Source organism: Vombatus ursinus, unplaced genomic scaffold, assembly GCF_900497805.2.
Source record: "Vombatus ursinus unplaced genomic scaffold, bare-nosed wombat genome assembly UNPS02014779.1, whole genome shotgun sequence".
In the NCBI taxonomy this organism is placed as follows: Eukaryota; Metazoa; Chordata; class Mammalia; order Diprotodontia; family Vombatidae; genus Vombatus; species Vombatus ursinus.
The window spans coordinates 294,850-322,033 of record NW_020954557.1 but is presented as its reverse complement, the minus strand read 5'-3'; the positions used below and the strand labels follow the sequence as shown (position 1 = coordinate 322,033).

The window sequence follows — 27,184 nt, the reverse complement described above, 5'->3', positions numbered from 1 at the left end:
CCCTTGAAGAGATCTTAAAGGACAATTTAGTACAACTTCCTCATTTTATGGATCAGATAAGGAGGCCCAGAGAAGTTAAGCAGCATGTTCAAGGTCAAACAGGTAGTAAGTGGAAGAACCAGGATTAATACTCTCTCCTGACTCCAAAGCTGGCATTTTCTCTTGGGCTAGAGTTAATTTAGGAGCATAGGGTCTGGGCTGGGCTTTAGGGTGTCTTGGAAAGAGGAGAGAAAGGGAAGACCCTGGGAGATGGAAGAGTAGATTTTTCATGACCTATATTTACTAGTTGAGCCTGACAAGGTGGGGTTGATGAGTTGGGTCATTGAAAATTGCCATTTGTGTCAGTCATTCCAAAAATAAACAACTATGTAACTTTCATTAGAATTATCTGGTAGCATTTCACACTTGTCTGTGAGGTTTTAAATTTCTGAAGCAGAATGAGTTATGTATAGTTAATTTTCAAAGACTTCAAATATAGAATAAACAAGCATTTTTAAGTGTTTGTTGTTTAGTCCTTTCAGTCCTGTTGGACTCTTTGTGATCTCCACCCTTGGGGAATAGTTTGCCATTTCCTTATTAACTCATTTTAAAGATGAGGAAACTGAAGCAAACAGGGTTAAGTGACTTGCCCAGTGTCACACAACTAGTTAGAAAGTGTCTGAGGCAGAATGTGAACACGGATCTTCTTGACTCTTAGGCCAGGGTCTCTATCAACTGATATGCCTAGCTGCCCCATTAAGTACTTATTATATGCCAGGTAATATAGCTAATATTCACAGAGCTTTATATGTTACTTTTGCATTCAAACTAAAAGATTTGACTGTAGCCTAAAGTTGATCTGCAATTTTTATTTGATGCTATTACAAAATATTCTTTTGTGGTATTTTGTGACTAAAGAATGCTTATAGGATACCTAAGATCATTACATTATAATCAAAAGGAAAACTTGAACCATCTGGTTAAGTCATTTGCAAGAATGAGGTTTTTGAAAATAGTTTAGTTTATAGATTTACTGGTATGACAAAACAACTGGAGACTGAGGGGAGTGGCATTACAGTAGATACTTGTTTTTCCAGCCTTGAAATTAATTGGGAGTCACTGGGAAGGAGGAGCGGAGGTAGCTTCAGGAGGTTGTACAAGCTAGCTAATACTTTTACCCAGAAACTTCAGTTATGGCCTCAATTTATACATTGTTTTAGGGCAAGGAGGTGTTTTTTGTTTGCTTTGTTGGTTTTTTTGGTGAGGCAATTGGGGTTAAGTGACTTGCCCACAGTCACAGAGCTAGTAAGTGTTATGTATCTTGGGCTAAATTTGAACTCAGGTCCTCCTGACTCCAAGGCCGGTGCTCTATCCACTGCACCACCTAGCTGCCCATTAAGGAATTCTTAATCTGAGGTCTATGAATGTGGAAAAAATGTTGGTGACTGTTTCAATATAAATGGTTTCCTTCATAATTCTATTTATTTTATTCACTTAAAACATTTTGAGAGAGGATTCATAGACTTTACCACATTGCTGAAGGAGTCCATTGTTGTCTTTCTGTTATGTAAGACACTTTTGTGACCCTGTGGACCATACTTTCCATGGGCTTTTCTTGGCAGAGATACTGGAATGGTTTGCCATTTCTTTCTTCAGTGGATTAAGCCAAACAGAAGTTAAGTGATTTGACCAGTCACAGCTAGTAAATGTCCGAGGCTTGATTTGAACTCAGTTCTAACTGACTCTAGGCCCAGCACTCTATCTACTTTAAAAAACCCTGTTATAGGGTGTTTTTCTTTCTCCTCTCCACTCACCTTTCTCTTTCCCTTTTCTTTTTGTTCCCTTCTATATTCTTTTCCCTATATTGATAACCTAAAGCAGCAAGCTTGCAAAATTTGTCAGGTATGAATTACCTGTAGTATTTTATCTGGAACTTTATTGAAAATTTTTGAGAGTTTGGCATGTTTGATACTTATTATAGTCTTTCCTTATAACACTCTCTGCTGTTCCTTTCTACTCAAATATCTTCCTTTACCTATCACTTCATATTCTTTTATTCAGTTAATCTCTGCACTTCTTGTGCACCCCTTGTTTACTTAAGATTCACTGAATTTCTTGGCCTTCAGAGGTTGATTAACAGTACTACTTCTGACCTTTAAGTTATACTGCTTTTCCTGAGAATGTTACTTTCTGTGCACATTTAGGTATTCATGTTTAGTTTGTTTTACTTATTGTAGAAACATTTATACCATATATGACACTTAAGTATAGTATTTAAGATTTTGCTTTATTTACTTTGGACCATGTCATAGTGTCTTAAATGTAGTAGACACTCTGTAAACAGTTGAATTTAATTTGGAGTTCAGTAGTTACCATGCTCCTTGGGCTTTACCTTAATTATATTTCCAGAGTTTTAAAATAAATCTAGTGTAATAGGAGACTAGTTATTGGTCCTTAGAAGTTACGCAATGTGCTCCGCCTGGTTTTTTTCTACTTGCAGGCTTCGTGAGTCTGCTTTTATGCATGTGTAATGACGGGGCCCTGCCTTCCACTTCAGAGCACTCAGGCAGGTATTCTCTGCTTCCTTTCAGCTTATGTCAGGGTGATGAAAAAAACTTTTAATTGGCTTCAAGGTTCAAGCTGTTCTTGTGTCTCTCACCAGAGAAAAAGGCAGTCCTTGTCCCCTCTATCTGCCAGGGAAGAGAGGAAGATATTGTCTGGAACCTTTTGTATGCATCCCCAGTTCCAGCTCAGCGGCCAGTTTATGAGATTTTTTGTCTTTATATAGTAAACTGATGGGAAATAGAGGACACCTACCTGAATTCTCTGGAATTGGGGGAATTACATTATATATGCCTGGAAGTAAGCTCACCAAGCTTGCGCTTTGATTGGAACCAAGCTTGCGCTTTGATTGGAACCAGGCCTGACATATTGCATCATACTTTTAAGGACTAGCACTCATTGACCTGGTCCCTTGTCACGTCTTTGGTGTTTTCTTTGTATTAAAGTTGCCTAATTGTTTTACTCTTATAAAAATAAAATGCATAGTTGATGAAACATAGTTTCACAACATAGTTGTGCCACTTTCTGAGTTCAATGAGTTTCCTTTAAATTAAGTACTCATTGGAGAAGTAAACATTAACCTTGTCTGTTGGAGGCCCTGATTTTAGGTAGTAGTTCTTGTACAGCATCATATTCTGTTAGTTTCTTTTTTAAACTTACAGTTGATTTTTAATTACCTGTGATGTGAAGAGTATTGGAATTGGATTTAAAATTTTTATTTTTGCTTGTTTTTGTCCTCAGTTTGAATGTGTGTGTATCTGATAAAGAAATTACACTTTATAGGTATGATATTCTGAAGTCTCCAATTATTACCAAGCTGAAAAGTGACATAAACATCAATATTTTCAATGGAAATAAAAAAAGAAAATAATCATATCAAAAATTTACTATGTATAGGAACTACATATACTAATTATAGTTACTCTAGTATTAACTATATATGGGAACTCCTTGCTATGATTCTGAATTTCAAGGCTGAATTGCAGATTTTGATTTAGGGGGTTTAATTTCAAATACTCAATCCTGGTGAGTAGAAGGAAACTCATTTATTTAACCCAGTAAGTGCTCTAGTTTGACCTACTACTTATGCAACCACATTATATAAGTTTTCAAGTGACACATATATTATCAGAATTCAATCAAGTCATCTAAAAGGAGTTGCCAGAAATAATTACCTACCCTGTAAATTTGCTGTCTCTGAGGCCTCTACCTCTTCATTTTCTCCCTTGAGTTTCATTTTGAACATATTTCCTATTAGGTTATTTTTCTTATCTCCAAATCTGCCTGGTCATAGTGGAGCGAGTATATATTTATGTTCAGAGTAATATCATATTGAACAGTATTAAGATTATTTCTGTTGTTTGAGAGCCACTTGCTGACCTTTATCTTTCAAAAGGAATTTAAGACCTTCCTGCTTGGGCCATTTTGAGAACTAGTACCCTAGGTAAAATTACTAATCAAATTCAATTTAATATTTGTTACACCTCTACACTAGGAATTCTTTAGGTCTGGATATCTTTTACATGTATTTTCAGTGTGCCAACCAGGAAATGTGCTTGTTATACTTGTTGTCAGCACATCCTTTTGTATCACTTGCTGACCTTGGGAAATGCCTACCACTTTTTCTGTTTTTCATTGTCTTTTAATTTTTTCTTTAAAAATTTTTTTTTTTGTAAATACCGCTATCACTTCTTCATTTGTCCCCTTTTCCAATCACCCTTTTTTATATAGCAGCTAATGAAGCAAAACAAATTAACATATAGAAGCCTTAAAGTTGAACATTACACATTTAAAAGAGGAGCAAAAAAATACATTGTGATTTACTTTATTACTCCCAGAACCATTTCCTTCCCAATTTAATTTGCTCCTAGAAATAAACATACCTCTTTAGTAGTCTTAACATCAGGCTAAGCCTATAAGCCTTTTCTCAAATCTTTACTAAAGTTTTTGTGGACAAAGTGTTAAGTACTATACACAGTATGTGTAGTAGAAACAGCTGGTCCAAATACACAGATTTGAATCCTATCTTTGTGAATCTGGGCAAGTTACTTTATTAATAACAGCTCAACAGATATATAGAGCTTTATGTTTTACAAAATGCTTTCCTCCTGACAGTCCTGTGAGGTAAGTAGTGGACGTACTATTGTCATTTTACAGATGAGGAACCTGAAACTGCAAAGCTATAAAGAAAGTATAGTTGATATCTACTAAGTAAAATAGATGTTAGTTATTTTGGCCAGATTCACTTTTCCTGGAAGTAATATTACCTCACACATAATAGTTATGTCTAATTTTATCTAGAGTTGCTTATTTAAGTTTAAGACAGTATAGATAGAAAATAAGAGAAAAAGTGCAAAATACAGTCAGCTACTATATTTTTTTTAAATCAGGAATTGTAAAGAACTATATTTCAGATTGTCAGAATATCTTGGCACCTCAGGCCGTCAAAAGTTGTACCAAAGTCTGCTAGCTTCTTTCATACTGGAGAGCCATCAAGTAAAGTTTCAACATCAGGAATGCCTTTGGAATATGTGGGTGTTCAGGGAGGATTAGCACCTCTGGTTTAAGGGCTTGCCTAAGCCCTTCCCAAGGTTGCTTATCCACCTTTGGTGTCCACCTGGCACTCAACTCTTAACTGTGGCTCCAAGAAACTGTATCGGGCACAGTGGCCACACCTGGGTGAAACTCTCCAGATTAAGGGTGACTGATGGACCGCAAACTGTTACTGTGACAGCAGAACAAAGAGCATCCAGTATTAGACTGAGGGCTGTTTTGAATTTTTGTTTCAAGATTGCCATGACCAAAGAGCTCATTGCCAATTGGTGAGCCCACTGGTGATGAGCCTTACTTAACTTGAGACCTTGGAAAGCAGGTTGCTTGTTGCTGGGATAGTAATTGGGATAGTCATTTTACAGATGAGGGAACTGGGGCGATCTTTATGGAGGGGAAATATTGCTTAAAACTAAGTCTCAAGTAGAACCAATTGATAAGTATGTCTTAACCACCTAAAACATGTCAGGCCTCTGGGTTTGCAAAGACAAAGAAATGAGCTTATATTCTATAAGAAATGGAAGCCAGAGTTTTTATAATCCCTTATTAAAATAAGGTACTAGGGAAAATATAAAGGTGCAGAGTGGTGGCTACTGCCATAGCGTCAGGTCATCTTCCATCTACTTTATATTTATATTGTATGTTTTAATGTATATATGCCATATTTCGTTGTAATGTAGGCTCCTTAAGGTCAGGAGCTGTTATTACTTACTACCCTAGTGTCAAGAACATAGCATAGTAGGTGCTGAATAAATGCTTGTTGATTGATTAAGAACCCATGTGGATTTCACAGGAATTTTTGAGTTAAGACACTGGTAAAAGTCTCTTAAAATCTCAGGATTTTCTTCCTTTTCAGGAATAATGTGATATATTGGAAAGAGCACTGGATTTGGAGGTAGAGGATCTAGGTTTTAGTATTAGCTCTCCTACTGACCTTATACATTACAAGTCATAACTTTTGGACTTCATTTTCCTCATTCTATAAAATGAATTAAGTTGGGCTTAGATGATCCCAAAGGGTCCTTTCTAGGTAGAAAGATGAAAACCTCACATGTGCCAATCTCATACTTTAAGTAGATTATTTTATAATCATATTCCCATTTATTATATTATTTGATCCTTAGAACATAATTGTGAGAATGAGGGAGTTGTGAGGAGAAAGGGGTATGTGTGTAGGGGGTAAGTTCAACAAAAGTGGTAGGATATCATTAGTATTGTTACAGGGTAAGTAGCAGCTGAGGACTTGTAGTGGATGAGCACCTTTTTCCTCACCAGGCAAGGCAGTTAAGGAAACCTCAGTTCTCCAAGTATTTGGATCCTTAGTCAGGGATCAGCAACATTTGGGCCCTGACAAGTCTGTTAACCAAAATAAAAGATGGGGTCTGTGCTGCAGTATCTGTACTTAGACTTTGTCCTTTTGAAAACACTGCCTGATCTCCCATTTGGAAATCACAAGATTTAAAGCCAGAAGTGAATTTAGAAAAAGAAATTGAGGCCCAGAGAATTTAGGTTACTTTCTATACTTCAATTAATAAACCCAAAAGAATTTATCATGTTCTACTCTGTGCCAGGTTCTGTGCTACATGAATTATAACAAGGACCTTCTGGAGACAGTAAATAATTTTGCTGTTTCCATTGGATTGTAAATAAAATAGTTATAAACCAGTGTGGAGGAATTTGATTTAAATCTAAGTGACATTAGATCTGGAGCTCGAAGAGACTTCAGAGATCATATAACCCTCATATTTTTTGGATGAGGAATTAAAACTTAGAGAGTTTAAGTGACATGCTGAGGTTACACAGTAATCAAGTGGCAGAACCAGGGATTTGAATCCAGGTCTTTTGACTCCAAATCTAGCACCTTTCCCACCATATCAAACCATGCAGCTTCCCACCGTTTAGTGACTTCAAAAAATTTTATTTTAAAAAAATTAAATGGTCTTACCAAAGGTAATATTGCTCATTTGTGGCTTTAGAACCCAGGTTTCCTGACTTTTCCTACTACATTAAGAAAGGAAATAACAAAGTAATTAATAGAGAACTATACATACTAATTTGAGAATGAAAGAATGAATAATTAAAACATTGATTATGCAGTTAACTGTGTGCTGAGAAAACACTGCTAAGCACTAGGGATGCAGATAGAAAAGTCAGAGAGTCCCTGCCTCTCAAGGAGCTCACTTCAAATGGAAAGGTCTCATGGTCCTTAGGGTACAGTGGCAAAGTAGATGGAAATAGCTCTTCTTTAATATCATTTCCACTGGTAAAATCTTAACAGTTTCTGATGTTGAACCATTTGACTACTCCAGAGGCTTTGACAAGAACTGCTGACCCTGTCCCCCACCCCCACCTTCAGTAGATTGTGGTAACTTCAGGAGCCTTTGCCAAGCTTCATCTCCACAGGGATTATTTTCCAGGGTAATGGCTGAGGTCACTGGGTTGAAAGCATTGTCATTCCCAAAGCCCATGGTTGGGTTTAGAGCCTGACTTGTCCTGGGTCAGATTCTGAGGGGAGAAGTTGGTCAAGGTGGTAGTGGAGCTGCCCTGGCCTGCTGGGCACTTGCAGCTTCCTGTCCATCTCTGTCCTGGTTTATTCCTTCTGAAAGAGTGGCTTGCATGTTGTGTGAGTAGCAGTTCTTTGACAATTGGTGAGATTGGCTGCCTCTTCCACAGGAGTTGCTTTTTTTAGATGATGGGTATGAGAGCTGGGCTGGAAGCAGGACCGTTTGGGGGGGGGCATCCTTTTGTGTTTATCTGCCTCTTGGTGTGGCAGTTGGTTAGCAGCAGCAGCTGGTGATGGTGAGGAAGGTGGGCCCCTTCTCCGCAATGATTTCTGTCCTCAATGATGACTGTGGGAGCTGGGCCAGAGCAAGGCCTGATTTTGGGGGAGGGATACTATCTCCATCAGATTCTGAGGGGAGGGGTGGTGATTTGGCTGGCACATGCTGGCTTTGTCTCCCTCGGGGTGCCTTATTGCTTAAGCAGAACTGGTTTCTTGCCCTGTGTTTTACCTCAGTATAATAAAGCAGTAGTTGGCTTTTTATAAAATAGTCACCATTAAAATAAGACATTTTAAAATTAGTATTTGATCAGAAAATTCAAATAATACACTCTTATAATTTCAGAGTTAGGTAATCTTAGAATTTGAAAGGGTCTTCATGTTTCATTTAGTTCAAACACTGAATCACAAATTGAAATATTGTATGGAGTTAATTAGACTAGGAATTGGATGCATTTAACCCACTTGTGGTAGGAAACTTGTTCAGTGTTCAAAACAACCAATTTAGTTTTGTAACGTAACTCATTTATAGATTGAGAAAACACTAGTCTTGACTAAATTCTTTTCTACTGCAGACTGGTTTGTGCAATTGAGAGATTTACAAAGGTCTTTTTCTTACATTTGACCTCAGATACCAGCTGCTTGCAGGGTCTAGGGTAGAGAAATACTATCCAGAAAAATTGGCTCACGCACAGCTGTAATATAGTTAAGGAAAACCTTGTCTTCTAGTCTGAGGAGTATCCAGTTAGGACAGTTTATAGATTGAACATATTGCACTCTCCAAGGTATGGGGTGTGTACCGAGGCCTGAACCTTGCCATCTCAGGAATGGGCAATGTATTATCTCTAGTCCTCACTCAAAACTAGTTTATTGATTTAATTTCTAACTCCCTTTTTAAAGCAGATGACAATTTAAATCAGATTAGGTATTGGTGCTTTACCCTTCTGATAAGTGTGCTTGAGTTTATCTTTTTCCCCCAGAAGCAATTAATTGAAATTTGCATTTCACAGACAACCTTAAGAATGGAATCCAAACCTTCAAGGATCCCTAGAAGGATAACTGTTGAGCCCTCCAGTTCTTCCTTAAGTGCTCGAACTGTATCTGGAGGCAGAGGAAATGGTATGAGTGATGCATATCACCCAAGAGAATCTCCATTCAGACTGAATTCTGAGCATCAGGTAACATACTAATTTGAAACATTAAAATTATTTTCCCATTTACTGCATTAAGAGTTAATTTGTGAAGTTAAGTAATCAGATTATTGTGTATTTTAAAAAATTAAAATATCAGAATTAACTTTTGAATACAGACGACTAAATCAATTGTATATTTCTAAACTTTTAATAAGGAAATTAAAATTTGTTTTTCTTTTTCCTCACCTCCTCTTTGGTGGTGTTAAATCACAGTGCATGCCCAAAGCAATAATGAAATACTAAGTTGTTATTTTACATCCACTCCCCTGCCCCCAAACAAAACAAAAAGATTTTTGATAAGTTTAAAGAAAAAAGAATAAGTCACTAATGGGCTATTTTTTTGTATGGGATGCTAATGATCCAACATCAGTAGGACTTAAGTTTTGGCTTGTTGTATAATGATACCTCTATGTACTTTAACCTGAGGAACTTTTATGATGTTTTTTGGTTTTTTAATTGAAATGCCTAACTGGTGTTGCCATACTGTCAGTGATCTTGGAAGAAAGCATTATGTCAGGAGTATTATTAGGGAAAAGTGTAGTACATTGCAATTTAATACAGTTTACCTCATGTTAAGAAGTACTGGAGTTTTAGAAGACTTGAATATAAGTAGAGTTTAGTAATTTTTACAGATGTGCTTGGGGAATTTGCTAGTTATAGGACTCAATGAATTTTTAATAAAACTTACCTTGGAAAGTAAATCAGCATCCCTAATATATCAGTTTTATAAATCTAGATTCTGTATTGGGTTAAAATGAGGTTCTCTTCTATTTGACTGTACTTATGTCACATAAGAGTAAAGCAAACACCGTCCTTGTAAAATTGTCACCAACTCCTTGGTCAATCTTACATGACAGGTTGAAGCTTCTTAGTTCAAATTTTCTTGAAGGGGAGGGTGATAATCACATACAAGGTATGGGACTTTGACAACATTAATTTAAGATTTAGAACTTGTGTTCTGCTTCAGCTTCTGACCAAAAATAAAACAATTCCTTTCTCAAACCTGTAAAGCATATTGAAAATTGTGGTTATTAAATTAGGCCCTTCTTTTTAAGATAAATTCAGTTTCATGTAGATCAACAAGTTATTCTTAATAACTTCAGAGATAATGTGGCCATATATACTATTGATGCAGATTTTACTATTTGTGTGAAAATGGTGCTATGAAAGAAAGTTCTATATGCAGTTTCCAATGGTAACAGAACCACTTTTAGAACTGTCAGAGATTAAATTTATACACCTTCGGAACAGAACCAGAGTGTTGGAGAGCTTTCAGTACTCAATTGTATTTTTCTAGAATCAGCTTAGTCCTTAGGCTCGTAATTTTGAGCCTGAGAGAGGGGTACCTAGTCTAACCCCCTTACTTTACAGATTAGAAACATTAAGGCCCACAAAAGTGAAGAGTGGGCCACACAGGTAATAAATGACAAGGTGATCAAATCTGAGTTCTTGGATGTAAAATTACAGCATTCTTTCTACTTCCATTTCACAATATTTTGTTGTAAAGAAAGGTTTCAAAGCTGTTTTGTATTTTTGGGAGAGAGGAGTTGAAGGGAAAATGATCTTGAGTTTTGGAAATGGCCATTTCCAAAGACTTCTAGCATGTTATTAATATGCTATATTAATAATTTATGGTAGTTAATATAGATAAAAACATTCTGAAAGATGTTATGTGATAATGGTAGCATTTATATACTGAGGTTTTTGTTTAGTAATAGGTGTTTCGAACCCTTTTGTGTAAAGAGAATTCTGTGGCATCTTTGAGAGTCTTCTAGTTTCGTGTTCTTTGATATAGTTTTTAATACTACAACTTGTATTTCTCTAGTTTAATCCCAGGAAATCGAAGCAAATTTTCCAAAACCAGTACTGAAGATGTTCGATATATGTAAATCTGATTTGAATACCAAAGTACAATCAAATTGGAGTTAGGTTTAGAATCTAAATTATCTTTGACTAAAATTTTCATTGTTCAGAAAAATAAAAAACTGATTTAGGCTCAATGAATTGGATCTGTTCCCTGAGGGTTTGTTTTTTCTTTGCTAATATGACCATAGGAGCAAATTTCTTGGATTTTTTTTTTTTAATATGGCACTAGTTCCCATAATTGGTAAAATATTCCCAACCTGCTTTGCCCTATATAGGTCTAATCCTGACTGGCTTTTTGAGCACCTGAAATATATCTGAGTCAGATATTGAAACAGCTGTAATAGAGAACACCTCAGCATATTCCTTTTATTTAGAGATGAGACGCTTTGGTGCATAACTGGTATTATACTACTTCATTTGGGACTTGCTTCAAGGTAAATCTCCTCTATACATAGAAATTATAAAGAGGAAATACATGGCTTTAGGTGTATCCATTTGAGAGAGTATACTCATTTTTCCTAGAGTAGTTTACTCTGCCTTTCTTGCCCATCTTTTTCAATTAAAGAAACTCATATTTATGTTTTTGTTTGTTTGTTTTTGTTCTCCATGTTGTGTCTTCAATCTTGTGAATATTGGGTTCACAGATTGGGATGCCATTGTTATGATTTTTCTTTAACAGTTTTCTGAAAAACCTAACTTATATGAGCAATGACTACATGTCATCAGGCTCCAATTAAATAGGTTAGTTTAAATATATAACTGATATCCACAGAGAATAACATGGTGTACATTATTGAGCACAGTGTAGGTTTTTTGAAACTTTGAAAGTTTGCGTTTATAAATGCTATATCAGTTTATTCAAATTTATATTGGATTAATGTGGACATTAATTTATTGAGAAACTTCAAAATTTGGAGCATTTAAAATCTTTGAATTGTTCTATATAAATTCATGGTTTCTTAAAAAAAACACACTAAATGAACTACTGTTTAAATTTTAATCTTCCTCATGTTTTAGAGAATTTATAGATTCCATGATCTGTAAAAGGTATCAGCTAAAACACTTTGAGAATAAGGGAAGTCCTCAATTTATAAACATTCAATTTAAGAATGATTGTACATGTTAATGGAAATCTCACCCTTTTCATCAGCATACCTGTCCAGTCACTAACTGTTGTTAATGCTGGGACAGTGCCCTTCTACTCCTTTTCCCCAATAGTGTGGGGGTACTCAGAGGAACTTAAGACCAGAGGATTTAGGGCTCAGGGTTTATTTGGAGGATGCTGTTGTTTTTTATATACTATTGTTTCATTTGATTTCTGTTAAAAACAGATTTTTTTTTGGTTGGCTATTCTAATTAACTAGCATTCATAAAATTGTTTCTTTGGAAAAATATGTTGTGATTATAAATTGCTGTGTTTTTTGATTGATAGTTTGTAAATTGGGGACTTGCTGTTGTATATCTTTTTGATGCTTATTTTTGAAAATAAATGTGAATGGCATAGAATAGTTTGGAATGGATAAAAATTCTTCCAACCTTTAGGGTATAGTAGATGAATATGTGATTATTTGATGAGAAATTCTGTCCTTTTAAGATAGCAGCTTTCAAAGTAATTCTGTTCTATGTTGCCGTTATAGAGAAGTACAAAGGCATAAAAAAGGGGCACTGTGAATGTGAATTTAATGTACTTTTATCTGACTGCCAACTTAAATATGTATCACTTAGTTTACTGCTGAAATTCTAGCAATTTCTTTAATAGTTCTACTTTTAAATGTTACCTAGACACACACACATTTGTGCATGCACACCCAGTGAGGAGCTTAGGAGGTTTTGGATAGCCAGACCATTTGAAGTTTTGGCTTTCTGTGACTGGCAGACTTCAACCATATTTATACTCCTATAGGAGTATATGGTAGTTTATATGTATATATCCTCACTGTAGGAAGGATATAAACTATATTTTATACACCACAATGCATATGAGAGGAGAGTAAAGTTGGAAAGATCCTATACTCCCACATCAAAGCTGGGAGGGAAAGAACAGGCTAACAGATAACAAGTCTTTTTTACATAGCATATCTATGGGGGTGGAGAATTGCTTCTGGTTACACATTCAGTTTTTGTTTGTTTGGGAAGAAAGCTGAGGAGTTGGAATTTCATTATGGGAAGCAGCTATAAATCACAGATGCCCACAAATATTGAAGTATGCAGCAATCTAAAACCGTATTTTAAATGCTACTTTTCCCCTAGAAGACACAGTCATATGGCAAATCTATCAGGAAGGTTGATATGGTACCTTAGATGGGAGCTGATTGCTTAAAAAACTTTGGAAATAATCATTCACTAAGGATAAGACAAATGGTCAATTACAAATGAAAAGTAAAGTACTTACTTCATTTATAGTTTTTCCATTATACCTACTATTGAAGCTACACTGATTAAATAGTTAATTTGCAGAATTGAATGAACCCAACAAGTATGTGATAGTTATAGAAATGTTCTGAAAAGTTCAATTTTTATGAATCTCCTGCTTTGTACAGTGACATTTCTTGATGTGGTACATAGATAAAACATATTTTAAGACCCCTTTTACTGAAGCCTGGAATACACAGGAGAAGGAAATACTATGGGAATTCAGTTAATAGTGTTTAAATTGTATAGGCTATCGGAAAACTCTTTTGAGTTGGAAGCGAGTCATGAAAATGTTATTTACTCCAGGAGTCCAATCTGTTGCATACTTCTGGTAGAGACTGGGGATTTGGAGAAAGAGAAGCCCATGAAACTCCATGGAAATTTACCAGTTCCTCTCCAACTCACTTCTCAGGAACATTTGAGCGTCCATGGTCTGGAAGCTTTTTGGGAAGTAGAAGCAGATTGGTAAGACTCACATCAGACCTAAATTAGGTCTCTATTTTATGTGGGAAGGATGAGGTTGTCATGTTTTTTTACAATTCCTCTAATTCTTTGATTTTAAATTTCAAGCACATATTGATCACGAGATGCTTCAAAATGAATGAGATTTTGTATTCATTATCAGTTTTTTTTCCTTTAGTTTGTGGTTGAAGTGTAGCTTGAAATCTTAATTTGTGCCCTTTGCTTTTAAACCTCAAGATTGCCTTTATAACCTTGCCAAGAGTGAAGAGTTCTCCCATTTAAGGCAAATGTAATATAAATAAGGATCTTTTAGAAAATATCAAAACCAGTTACTTCCACCATCTCCTTTCTGCCTTGCCTACATAGTTTTTTGAGATTCATTTATTTATTCAGTAAACATGAAGTACGTTCGTTCCTTCGTTCCATTCAGGGAATATTCACAAGCCTTGTAGATACTTAAAAGACTTTCTTATCAATATTACTCCCTGTTTCCAACCTCCTTTTCTCTTTAATTTGACCTTTTATCTCAAAACCTCATATTGGTTTGGCACCCTGCCTAAAGATGCTTTTAAATTATGGTTTTAACTGGTGTGTAACTAAGTATTATTTATATTGTCAATCTGTTTTGTTTGTAGGGCTGCATACATTTTAGACCTTCATTTTGAGTCTTGTACTACCCTTTCCTTGCATTTGTCTTGATTTCTTTTTTGCCTAGATTTATTCGCAGTTGAAATTCTAAGATTCTTTGACTTTATTCCATTTCCAATAACCTTCCCTTCCTTAAGTTTTTTAAAAATGTCTGTTTTGGCAATATTAAATGTTTGAACATTTGACTCTATGTTATAGGTTCTACTAATGCCCAATCCAGGGCCCTTGTATGGAGGTGACCCCAGGGTTTTCAAAGGTTGTGCCAAAAAAAATATTAATTCAGGCAAATCTTTCCAAGTTGGAAAGGCTTGGAAGTGGGGGCCCAACAATGAACTACATATCCTTTCTGAGGTCAAATTTAGGCTAAATTTAGAAGGCTGAACTACAAGGTCAGTTTTTTTTTCTGACCACAGCAACTCTGAAGACCTTGGGAGAGTTGTAAACTTCTCTCAGATCATGATTTTTGGTTTCCATCCTATTTTCAGTAATCTTCTATTCACTAAGGTGGAGGGAGTCCCCACACCTATAAAATCATGATTCTTTTGAAAAAATACTGGGAAAAATGTTGTATGCAAAGCACTTGGGTGTAACAAAAAGCTAGCCTCATTCTTTAAGGAACTTACAACTTATCTGGGGTAAGTAAAGCAAATATATATTAAAAGTTAGCTAGTAAAATATTGAAATAGTTGTAGGCCATAGTATAAGAGATCTCTGAAGCAGTAGCTGAACTATGTATTCAACTATGTAGTTGCTAAAGGGATTCAGAGAATGATTCAGTCTGAATCAGAGCAGGTTTTTTGGAAGTGGGTTTTGGAGGCTAATTGGTGGGTTTGGGATTGGTAGAAAAGAGCTAAAAGTTTGATTCTTAACACAATTTATAGTTAACAGAGCTAATAAGATTTTTTATTTTTCATTTCTATATGAAAATTGATTCTTGATTTTTTAAAAAAGCTTTTTATACCTGGAAATAGTTTGAAAACTAAAATTTTGTATTTATGGGCCATAAAGAATCTTAGAGACCTAATCCAACTTCCTTAGTCAAAGCTTAACAGGAACTTCTGGTCTGCTTCTTAAATCTATATAAAACTTAGTAGGTGCTTCTGGGATTGATAAGTTAAACTCTGAATAGAACCATGGCCTTTTTTTTAATCTATTATAAAATTTTTATTAAGAAGCTTAGGAAAACTATCTAATTAGTAAATTTGTAATTCTTATAATAAAATTCTTGAGTTTAGTATGATTTAAACCAAACCTGTCAATATAATTTTTCCTATGTAGTTATAGTTTTATACTTTTGTGGTGCTTTTTTTTTTCTTTTTTTTTTGAAGTCTGCACTGCCATACCAGTGAATTAAGAATTATTTGTATGGGTGCTTCTGACATCTTCTAATTTTAGAGAAGCTAGCAAAATTTTTCTTGGCATTATTAGTTAAATTTTTCTTAACAATGTTGAAGAACATACTAAATCTTACTGGAGCATTCAGAAGGAGGAACCTCAGGTTTTAATAGGTTCAGGTGATGAATACTGCTTTATTTGCTGAATATTTATATCCCCTTGCTCCACGTTCACCAGTCACCGGCTGGAGGGAGGATTGGCATATGCTTGTCAAGTATATGATGAAATTCATTTGTATTTTCATATATTGAAACAATTAAAAGCACTATATTTGTAGTCAAGGAGGTTCTAGGTTTGAATTTTCTAGCTCTACCACTTATATGACCTTAAGATAAGTCATTTTATCCCAATTTCCTCTGGATTTTTTTCTCCATTTGTAAAAATGAGTGAGTTACACTAGATAATATCTAAGATCCCACCTGGTTCCAAATCCTAAGATCTCTATGATATGCTTATTATTAATTTTAAATTAATATTTTACTTTGTATTGACATAGCACCATCTGAAGATCTCAAAGCTGCCCTTTATCTTGTCCGTTGTGGATTTTTCAATATTTTTGTCTAAAACTTAAATACTCCAGTATAGAATTTGAATTAAATATTCAGTAGCATGCTTTCTGTTAGAAGTCAGCAATGGTTGGCACGTGTTGATATGCTATTATTTTAGCGAATGTGAATGTTATATTAACATTTTTACTGTTCAGGACCTATGTTATATTCCCTTTCTTGTTTATCCTTTCACAGAAAATTAAAAGAGAGAACCATATTGTAATATCATTTAATAACAGGGCTGTTCACCATATGCCTTTTTGTGGCAGCTTATGGTCTTAAAACATTTTCTCTCCCTTATATCATCAAAGCTTCTGATTTATATACAAAGTGTTTTCAGTTCATTTTTCTTGTTTTTATGTGGCGAACTAGCTTTTTAAAAAGGAGATAATTTCACTTAATAAATGGAAGTAAGTGATTTTGTGTAATGAAAAAAAGATAAATTCTAAGACTTAGCTGATTTGGGGTGAAGTGTTTAATGTTAGTAACATCATATTGTTGTTTTCGTGGTTTTTTTTGTTTTGTTTTGCTTTTGTTTTTAAATAGAGCTTCAGTGTTCTTTTGTGCCCTTGCTTTGACATACTGTTTCTAAGTAAGATTGTATTCTTCGAAGGTCATGTTCTAAGTCTAATTTCTTAAGTTGTCTAAGGTCTGAGTTGTCAAAGTTGAAAAGACTTAAGTGTTGAAAAGGACTTTAGTGTTTTGTGTATGTTTAGAATATGATCTGCTGTGTGTTTTGAGACATTTACTTTTTTTGTTAGAATCTGTTATTCTGGTAAAATGAATTTAGCATTTACAATTTTAATTTAAGACTACATTTATGTGTAGTGCGACTGTCTAGGAATGAGGTCTAGGGTATTTGGGGAGGGATTAATGGGAGGGATTAATGTGGGAGCAATTTTTAAGATTTTGGAAACGGGCCATTTTTTCAGAATTGTCTTGTGTTAATGGGGGTGACTAGTCATTATATAGTAGAAAGATGCATGGACCTCAGTTCTAATCCTGGTTCTATGAACCTTGAGCATGTTGCTTGAACTGAATCTGAATTATCATCTATAAAATGAGGGGTTTTAAGTAGATCACCTTTATGGTTTCTTCTACCTTGAAAATTCTGTAATTCTAATCATATTACTTGTGTAAAGTACCTTTTTTAAGTGAGTTGTTGCTCAGATTAGATTGCAAATTAAAACTCAGTTCTTTGAAAGCAAATATTTTATGTTTATGTAAAAAGCTTAATTATTAATTAAAGTTACACACTGTTGGATATGGATACCCTACTTGTGTGTGTGTGTGTGTGTACCCGCATGCAGCATACAAGGCAGAATTTACTCAAGTAAATCAAGGCCAGTAGAGAAGAATAAATGGTTCTTGAGCATATAACCATTTTAGATCAAATTCTACACTGCCGGTAGAATAGGAAGCTATATATTATTTGCATCTAATTTTTTTTTTTAAACTTATAGGCAACATCATCATCACTGACTTCACCTTTTCAGTCTTCATGGTATGGTGAATCTGAGAGAACCCAGGGGGCATACCCAAGATTGCAAAACCAGCAACGAGAACATGATTCAAAGAGGCCTAAGCTTTCCTATACAAGTTGTACAACTACCTCAGCTGGGAGAAATAATGGAAGTGGTTTGAATTCAATATCAGGTAATAATAATTAGGGGTCAAAATATAGTAAACTATTTTCGAAAACAGAAAAATTTATGATTTTTGTTTTCATAAAACAAAATCCTTGAAATAGCCAAATATTTGGAGTTGAATGGGTAGAAATGATTTTATAGGCTGTGAGACTGAAGCATCAGTTTTGTTAAATGTCCAGGGTCATAATGCAAGTCATTACTGGAATTAGAAAGTGAAACTTAAGAATTAACCTTTTTAATTTAGTGCCTATGTCTGACACAGAAAACTTTTAACTTTTTTTCCCCCTAAATAGACCTGTTTATTTTAAATTATATTAAAATTGATCAATTAGACATTTATTTTGATATTTTCAAAATTTGTTAGAAAGACAGATAAACTATCTAAAGAGGTTTTGTTTTTCAAAGCACAATTTCTGGCCGAAGGCTGATTGATCTGCTATTTTTATTTCCAAGAGTTTTGTAAATTAAAAATAAAAATGGACTGGGAACAGGGGCAGCTAGGTGGTGCAGTGGGTAGAGCGCCGGCCCTGAAGTCAGGAGGACCTGAGTTCAAATTCGACTTCAGACCAAACACTTGACATTTACTAGCTGTGTGACCCTGGGAAAGTCACTTAACCCCAATTGCCTAAAGATTAAAAAAAAAAAAATGGACTAGGACAACAAGTTGTACTAGCAAGTTTTTTAACTTGTTAAAAAAAAAACCCTAACAAAGGGTTTTTAATCCCCCTTCTGTTTTCTGACTGAGACTTTTGCACTTAATTTTTCTATGCCTCAGTCTCTTTCACCAATATAATGAGAATCTTAAGTTGTATTTCTCAGGTCCTTTTCAACTCTTTCAGTATGGAGTGAGAGATAGAATTTTTAAAGTATCATTTTATGCTTAAACGATTAAATAAATTGTTAGCATTTCTCTTTCAAAATATCAGTTTTTATATTTAAATTCACCCTTTGGGCTAAAACTAAAAATCCTTTGAGAGTATTTTGTATATATTTAACAGTTCTAAAGATAACCAGGACTTACCTATTTTTTAACTGGATCTTCTAGGTTTTAAATAATTTTGCTTGATGTATTCAAACTTGTTTGGGGGAGGTGGGGTTATGACAAGGAGGTTCTGGTGAATGTGAAAATCCTGATTCATTCTGTTACACCAGATATCAAGGTTATCATTTCATGCTTAGGCATTTGTGTTGAATTTTTAGTCACCTCATTTCAGGACCCAGCTGCGTTATCAATTCAGTGAACTAATTCTTGAAAATCTTGTGTCCTTAATACCAGGATACATTTCAGGCATTGCTCTATTTTCTTTCCCTCCGTTTTTGCCACTTGAAAAACTGAAGTTGCGTTATTTATAGGAAAGATGGGAGTAAGAGTCCTAATAAAATGCGGGCTTTAAAGTTCTTTACATCTAGCTCATAAAATATGGTTATGAAAGACTGAACCATAGTAGTTATACATCCGTGGGGCATAATGATGAATCCAAAATTCTGCTTTTACAGTTGTCTAGAACTAAATGTTCTCACTGTGATAAGATAATTGAAATATTTTCAAGGTAGAGCAGTCTCATTATTTATAATATTTCGTAACTATAGCCATTCCATGGAAGTATTATATTCCAAGTTGTGAAAAAGAATGTAACTTTTGGCATGGTACTTTATGTCATTAAGAACCAAAAACTTACCTGAGTTCTCAATTTTTTTTTAATATAGTACAGCTACCAGTTTCACCCTAGCCTGGTTGGAAACTGTACTAGTAATTTGCTATCAGATTGTTTGGTTCCTAGAAAATGGTGCAGTTACTACATGCATTATGTTTCCAAATGTATGAGCTCAGCTTATAATGTGGTAAAGTGATGGAAATGTGGATTCAGAGTAAGCTAAGTGAACATCCGTAGCAGCATTTTCTCTCAATTTGGGGGGGAAAAAAGAGTGAGTATGTGATTGTTTTCTTTATGATAGTCTATGAAAGTTGAACATACTTGAACAATTTACTTTTATAATCTGGACAAATTCCTCTATTACTGTATGCCTTCATTCCACCTTCCATGTTAGGAATATAGGACCATAAGATTTAGAACTTAGATTGTCTAGTCTATTCTAACACTTCCATTTTACTCTTGAGGAAACTAAGAGGTCTGGAAGGGTAAAGTGACTTTCCTAATATTGTAATTAATTACAGAAAGAAGTAGAACCAGGATTTGAATTTGTTTCCAGGTTTAGTCTTCTGCCTGATCTTTTTAATTTTTTTTAAAGGTAGTTGGGTTTAAGTGACTTGCCCTGGGTCACACAGCTAGTAAATGTCAAGTGTTTGGTCTGAGGCCGGATTGATTTCAGGTCCTTCTGACTTCAGGGCCGGTGCTCTATTTACTGCACCGCCTGATTGCCCCCGCCTGGTCTTTTTTGCCACCATACCTCACCTCATCCTCCTATACTACCTCAAATTAACACGCCAGTAGATTTCATTGATTTCTTTCATTTCCACACTCCAACCTTCACTCCTTCAGGAAATGCCCCTTGGTTCCAATTCTGCTTGTTTACTCTGCCTGGAAAATGCCATCATGATCATTTAATAGCACATTTCATCCATGTATCTGACTTTTGGAAGAGAGGCATAGTGAGAATGGGGTCATCGTATTTGAGAAAGGAGAGAAAGAACTTGTATGGGATTGTTGGGAGAATGGATTCCAGATCCTTAGTATTATAACTGAAGATGAACTAGGATATTTCTTTGTATCCAGGAATTTTTGGTGACTAGTCCAGGAATCTGCCCTCATCTTGCCAGGAGCAGATGAGCTGGCTTAGCTCATCAGTTGTAAAGCAGGAGAAAGGGAGGCCATGAACTGTCTCTTATGGACAGCTATCCCTCTCCCTTCTCCAAATTAGTCACAGGTTTCACATGTACTTTCAGTACTTCTCTTATAAATAGAAATAGTGAAAGAAGACACCTCTGACCTTAAAAAAAAAAGTATATGAATAGAAAACTTTGTTTTTTGATTGCTGAAGTTTTAATGTAAACCATTAATTTTTTGTTTGTGAATGCAACTGAGCTTCACACAAAGCTGTCAGTGAAGGAAACAGCTGTTCATTTCTTTCCCCTTGTTTTAATTCAGAATGAGGGTGTTAAAGGCATCTGGTAAGAAACACAGGGGACACTCAGGCTAACACTTAGAATCTTTAACCGTGACCAGGATTGGTCACAAGGCTAAAATCTCCCATAGCTTAGATTTCACTTCTTAACAGTGGATGGCTATGTTTGCTTTTGTTACTTCCATGCTAAGGCAGTTCAAACATGTGGGTGAGACCAAGGGTTTGACCGGGACAGGGAGAAGGGTAGGGCAGGCAGTTTTTTTCCCCCTTGAATTCCATTGGCTTTCCATTTCTAGTGTCACAGGCAGTGAAATGGACTTACCATTGCATTTATATAGCTTTTTCCTTGGAGGAACATCCATCTGTATTTCACACTTATGATTAGTAGGCATCCCTTGAGTGTTTACATTATTAGAGCTAACACGTAGATTGAGTTTCTCTACTTCTGGCCATACCATACTATGTACCTTAATGACTAGTGATTGGCATTGGCGGGGAGGTACAAAGATTTGATAAAACATTGACACTGCCTTAGTGGAATTTAATGGTCTAGTTTAGGAATATGGCATAAATAACCAAAATGCAAAATAGTTCTTAGAGGGGTGCAAACAGAATGTTTTGTGAGGGTTAAATGAGAATAAGGAGCAACTAGCAATATCAGGTAAGGTTTAATGGAAGAATTGTCATTTGAGTTGTACATTGAAAGATGAATAGGAGGTTATTAGGTACAATGAAAAAGAAAGAACATTCAATACCTAGGGAACAGCTTGAGTAAAATACAAGAAGGTGGAGGAATACACGGTTTGCTTGGGGTACTGAGAGCAGTCTTATATGACTGAACACAGAAAGTTGCAGGGAATTATAGGAGATAAGGATGGTATAGAAGCTGGTATCTTACTATGGAAGCCCTTGAATGATCAGCAGTAGAGTTGGAACTTGGTTGAAAAAATTTTGAGTACAGGAATCATGGCCAGAAATGCTTAAGGAAGATTAATTTGACTTCAGTTTGATGAATATACTGGAGAAGATAGATGGTGTAGAGAAAACCTCTTGAGAAGCTTTTACAGTAGTCCAAATAGGTGATACTGAGAATCAACAGTATGTTGTATCAGAATGAGTCCTGGATGAGGAGTAAGAAGAAGATTTGGTTTCAGATCTCAGCCCTGTTATTTGATCTTTGGACCTCAGTTTCTTCATCAGTAAAATTGAAATAAAAGTAATATGTACTTCACAGGATTGTTGTAAGGAAAACTCTTGGCAAACCTTAAGATGCTTATTATAGTTGTCTAAAGAATTGAAAATGGCAATTGGGAGGTACATGGTAAACATGAGCTGGCATAAAAGTATCTCATCAAAGAAATGATCATTATGCAATCCTTTTGCCCTTGGAATATGGAAATGTTTGTGTTAATTAGTATTTGTCCCATACAAAATAATAAAAATTAATTATTTTTAACAAAAAATATTGTAATTTAAATGAAAAGGGCTGGCACACTGTGAGAGTGAGGATCAACTGATGGTCATTCTGTGTACCACTAGTATTCTTGCAGTATTAACAGGGCAAGCTAGGCCTCCAGTGTTTTGGGTTGATTCCTCATGGTGAACTTAAGAAGGTCAGGAACAAGAATTGCACAGAATCAGCAGCCACAGATAGATTTCTGTCTATATCTTTGAAGGGAAATATTCACATAGATGAGATCATGGATCTATTTGCATTGGGATATTAGGGATGAGGAAGATAACACCAGGGTTTTGAACATAGGTGCCTAAGGTGAATGATAGTGCCACTGGTGCCACTGATGGAAATAATAAAATTATAATCATATTTAGGAGAAGATAAAAAGGTCAGATTTGAATGGGTTGAATTTGAGATGGCAATGCGATATCTAGGTGACAACAGCCTCTAGAAAACTAGAGGTGTAGATCTGTAGTTTGAAGAGAAATCAGGATTGGAGGTAAAGATTTAAGAATAATCTGATTTAGACGTGATAGGTGAAGCTGTCAGAGTGGCTAAATCTACCAAGGGGAAAAGTATAGTGAAAAATAAAGAAGGTCAGTGAGACAGTGTAAGTTGAAGTACCTGGCATAAGGTGAAAAGAAGAGGGGAGGTAGTCATTGAAAGGGAAAGCAAAAACATTAGAGATTTAAAAAGAGAACCAGGAGAGTAGTATCTGTGTTTTAGAGAGAGAGGTATCTATGGGGAGGATGGGTTCTATTCTAATCATAATGTGTTGCATTTAGAGTTGGAGGATGAATACTCAGAAAATCAAATTATTGACTTTGTTGTATATAAATAGAGCCTTCATTAGAAGGTGCCTTTTGAATTAAAATACATCCTGCTTGCCTAAGATTGGTGTAAAATACTGGGTTGTGTAGAGAGCCCACATTTTAGAATTGTATTTTCTGTAGATAATAATGCTTTGAAAAGCTTACAGGGTTGTGAAGAAAACTCTTTGTAAACCTTTAAAACATGATACAGATGTGAGTTCGTAATGCCTGAAAGGTGATAATGATAAGGCAGAATAGTGAAGCTCGGTTTTTTGTTTGTTTTGTTTTTCTACTTGATAGTATTTTATTTTCCTTCCAATTATGTGCAAAAATAGGTTTCAACATTCACTTTTACAAGATTTTGAGTTCCAATTTTTCCCCTTCCCCAAGATAACATGCAATCTGATATAGGCTGTACATGTACAATCATGTTAAACATATTTCTACATTAGTCATGTTGTGAAAGAAGAATCAGAATGAAAGGGGAAAGCCATGAGAAAGAAAACGAGAGAAAATAATATGCTTCAATCTGCATTCAGAGGCTCTATAGTTCTTTCTCTGAATGTGTACAGCATTTTCCATTGTGAGTTCCTTGGGATTAAGTCTTAGATCATTGCATTGCTGAGAAAAGCTAAGTCTATCAAAGTTGATGATCGTACAGTGTTGAACTAGATTTTTAATTGTGCAGTTTTACTGCTACTTTAAAATAAATTTGACTTAGAAATTTACACATTTTTGAGTCGACTAGGGCACAGATTCTTGGCCATTATCTCACTTCCATTAGTATACAAATTTAGAATCTCCTTAACACCTTCCCCCTCTCCTCCCAAAAAAATTACTGGGGCTAATTTTTTACACACTTGTTTTCTTCAAGAGGCAAATAAAATTACTATTATTCTTGGCATAAAGTTTTGATTTCTTGAGGTTGGTGGTTTGCCTTGTACAAAGATTAATCACTTATTATGGATAAAATTGAATGCAATAATATTGTCTCTTAAGTTGTTTTAAATTGCAGCCCAGTGAAATAAATATTACAAATAACTAGTCCAAATTATTTATGTAACTTCTAATTTTAGCAATTGGTGTTAATAGAAGTTTTGTCCCAACTTGTTTCTGCAAAATAGGAGATCTAGTATGACCAATCATGATGTATTTTATAGCCTCAAATATGGGTTGTGATGCTTAATAGACTAGATTTTTATAGGGTTTCATTAGAGAACTGCTCTTCCTTGTATAGATCTTGACCTGTAGGCAAATAAGTGCCCTTTTTGTTTTCATTATGCAAAAGTGACATGGCATTTCAAAAACATTGGTGGCTTATTTTCTGTGAAGGATCTGCTATATTATGTACCCCCAAAATGTCTGATTTTAAGTGTGTGTTAGTTAATCATGTGGATGAATTTTTAAAGTCATATTATAAGCTTTTTAATTTAAAACTTCACTTTTATTTTTAGATTCTTCTTGGAGACATAGTCAGATTCCCAGGTCTTCTTCAATGGTACTTGGATCACTGGGGACTGAATTAGTGAGAGAAAGAAGAGATCTGGAAAGGAGAACAGATCCCTCTATTAGTCTTATGGATTGTAGTCACAGGAGTGGTGATTTTACATCTTCATCATGTATGTTTAAACTATATTTTTACTTGTGGCTTGTGTAAAGTGCAGTTTCACATTGTTTTACATGTATTCATTGAACTAATAATAGAAAGAAATGAGTACAGTTTATGGCATTAGGTGAAGAGGATGGAAGAACAAGTTGAGAAAGCTACTTTATTATTTGGGCTTGGGAACCCCAGTTACTAAGGTGAGTGTTTGTTTGCCAAATTATTTTACCTTTCACAACCACACTCCTAGAAAAAGAAGTCTAAACCTTTGCTTACACTTCCATTACTTCATTCACTTTAAATTTTTTGATATCAAGCTTCCACTACTATCTTCTGACCAAAACAAATCTCTCCAAGGTTTGTCAGTACTCTCATTAAATCTTGTGACTTGGTTCTCAATTCTCATCCTTTTTGTGACTTCTCTGCATCATTTTAAAAATAAAAAAAAAAATTCAATGAACTCTCCCCATTAAAAAAAAAAGAGATTTAAAAAATAGCAAAACAAATTCCCATATTGACCATGTTTATTTAGTCCCTTAACTCTGTTGACTCTCCCATTCTGGATGTATCTGTAGTCATTTGTTATGTGGTTTTTTCCTGGTTATCCTCCTACCTCTGACTGCTCCCTTTTGGCCTTCTTTACTGAGTCATCTCTCTTGTTCCTTTATCATGGATAATCTCCCAAGATTCTCTCTAGGCCCTGTTCTCTATGTCTGTGCCCTCTCTTGGTAATCTCATTAGCCCACAATAGATTGACTTATATTTATGGAAATGACTCCCAGAGCTATTTATCTAAATATTTCTAATATGTTCATAATTTCATATAACTTAATGCCTGCTAGACATTTCCTGTTGTGTCCTGTAAGTATACCAATTTTAGCATTTCCAGATTTTATGATCTTCCTTAATTCTGCCCCAAACTTCTCTGTATCCATTGAGGCAACTACCATTTCAGTCATTCAGGTTTAAAACCTTGGAGTCATGTGTCACATTCTTCTGTGGTCTTTCCCCAATATCTAATCATTTTTTTATTCATCAACTTCAATTCTGTCTCCCTCCTTTCTGCTGATAGCCACTACCCCAGTTTAGGCCCTAATCACCTAGCAACTCTGAAATCACTAGACTAGTGATTCTAGAACTTCTATGCCCCCAAGATCCTTTCATTAGGTCTGTGATATCAATACTGTGTTTATAATTATACTAAGACCTTATTTGATTGTTAAAATATTCTTCTCTTTTCCAACTATATATATCTTTTACTTCAGATTTTCTTCATATCACAACCAAACATCCTCACAACAGATTGAATGCAGAAATAAATAAGAGAATCTATCTTTCTGCTAAGCCATGTTTAACAGATTTGCACAAATATGTAAAACAGTGTCATTTTTCTCACTAAATTTTTGTTTTTAGAAAATAATTTTTTCCATTAAAATATTTTAATAGGTAATGTTTTTATTTTTAAATGAATAACTTAGTATTTTAAACAATTATAACTTCTGATACTTGTTAGATATTGACAGACATAACCCAATAAAACAAAAACTCTTTGGGATACTCACTTTTTAAGAGTATAAAGGGATTCTTAATAATTTTTAAGTCTAGGAGTTTTGGGATCAAAAGATTTGAGAATCGTTCACTTGCTCTTCTACTTACATCTCAGTTGGACTTTTTGCTTCTAGTCTTCACTTTATTCTTCATTCAGTTGTCAGAATTTATAATATTTATGTTCATATATCTCACTCCTCTGCTCAGGCCTCTTCAGTGACTCCCTATTGCCTCTACTATAAGTACATATTTCCAAGGTTGGCATTTAAACCTTTCACAATCTGGCTCCAGAATGTCCTTCCATGTTTGTATCACATTCTTCCCTTTCATCACACTTTTTTGATCAAACTGACCTTTGTACCTCTGAGGACTTTGTTTCTGATCAACATAGTCAGCAAAGACATCTTTCTGAAGTTGTTGGACAATAATACATTCTCTCTCAAATGGAACATTAGAATTATCCATTTTTTTTTTAATTTTAAAATTTATAATATTAGATATTAGAATTAAGCCAAAATAAGGTTTAACGTGCCACTGTATTTTTGTAATAGAACTGCATCTCATACATGGTAACATCTATTCAGTGAGTAGAGTAATGACAAAATGAAGACTATGCCAACAAATGTAACTTTTTAATA

General features: G+C 35.0%; 1 protein-coding gene across 6 annotated transcripts in view; it reads left to right on the top strand.

Annotated features, from left to right (window-relative positions):
- LOC114045901 (E3 ubiquitin-protein ligase MARCH7-like) overlaps window positions 1–27,184 on the top strand; it is a 51,599-nt gene that overhangs the window by 5,772 nt on the left and 18,643 nt on the right. For 4 of the 6 annotated variants that reach the window (XM_027866092.1, XM_027866093.1, XM_027866088.1 and 1 more), the window contains exons 2-5: window positions 8,881–9,048; window positions 13,648–13,806; window positions 17,858–18,050; window positions 24,850–25,014. In XM_027866092.1, coding sequence (XP_027721893.1) covers window positions 8,893–9,048; window positions 13,648–13,806; window positions 17,858–18,050; window positions 24,850–25,014 — 673 coding nt within the window. In that variant the 5' untranslated portion in view covers window positions 8,881–8,892. The remainder of the gene's footprint in view (window positions 1–8,880; window positions 9,049–13,647; window positions 13,807–17,857; window positions 18,051–24,849; window positions 25,015–27,184) is intronic. The other 2 variants (XM_027866091.1, XM_027866090.1) reach the window with 1 other exon arrangement.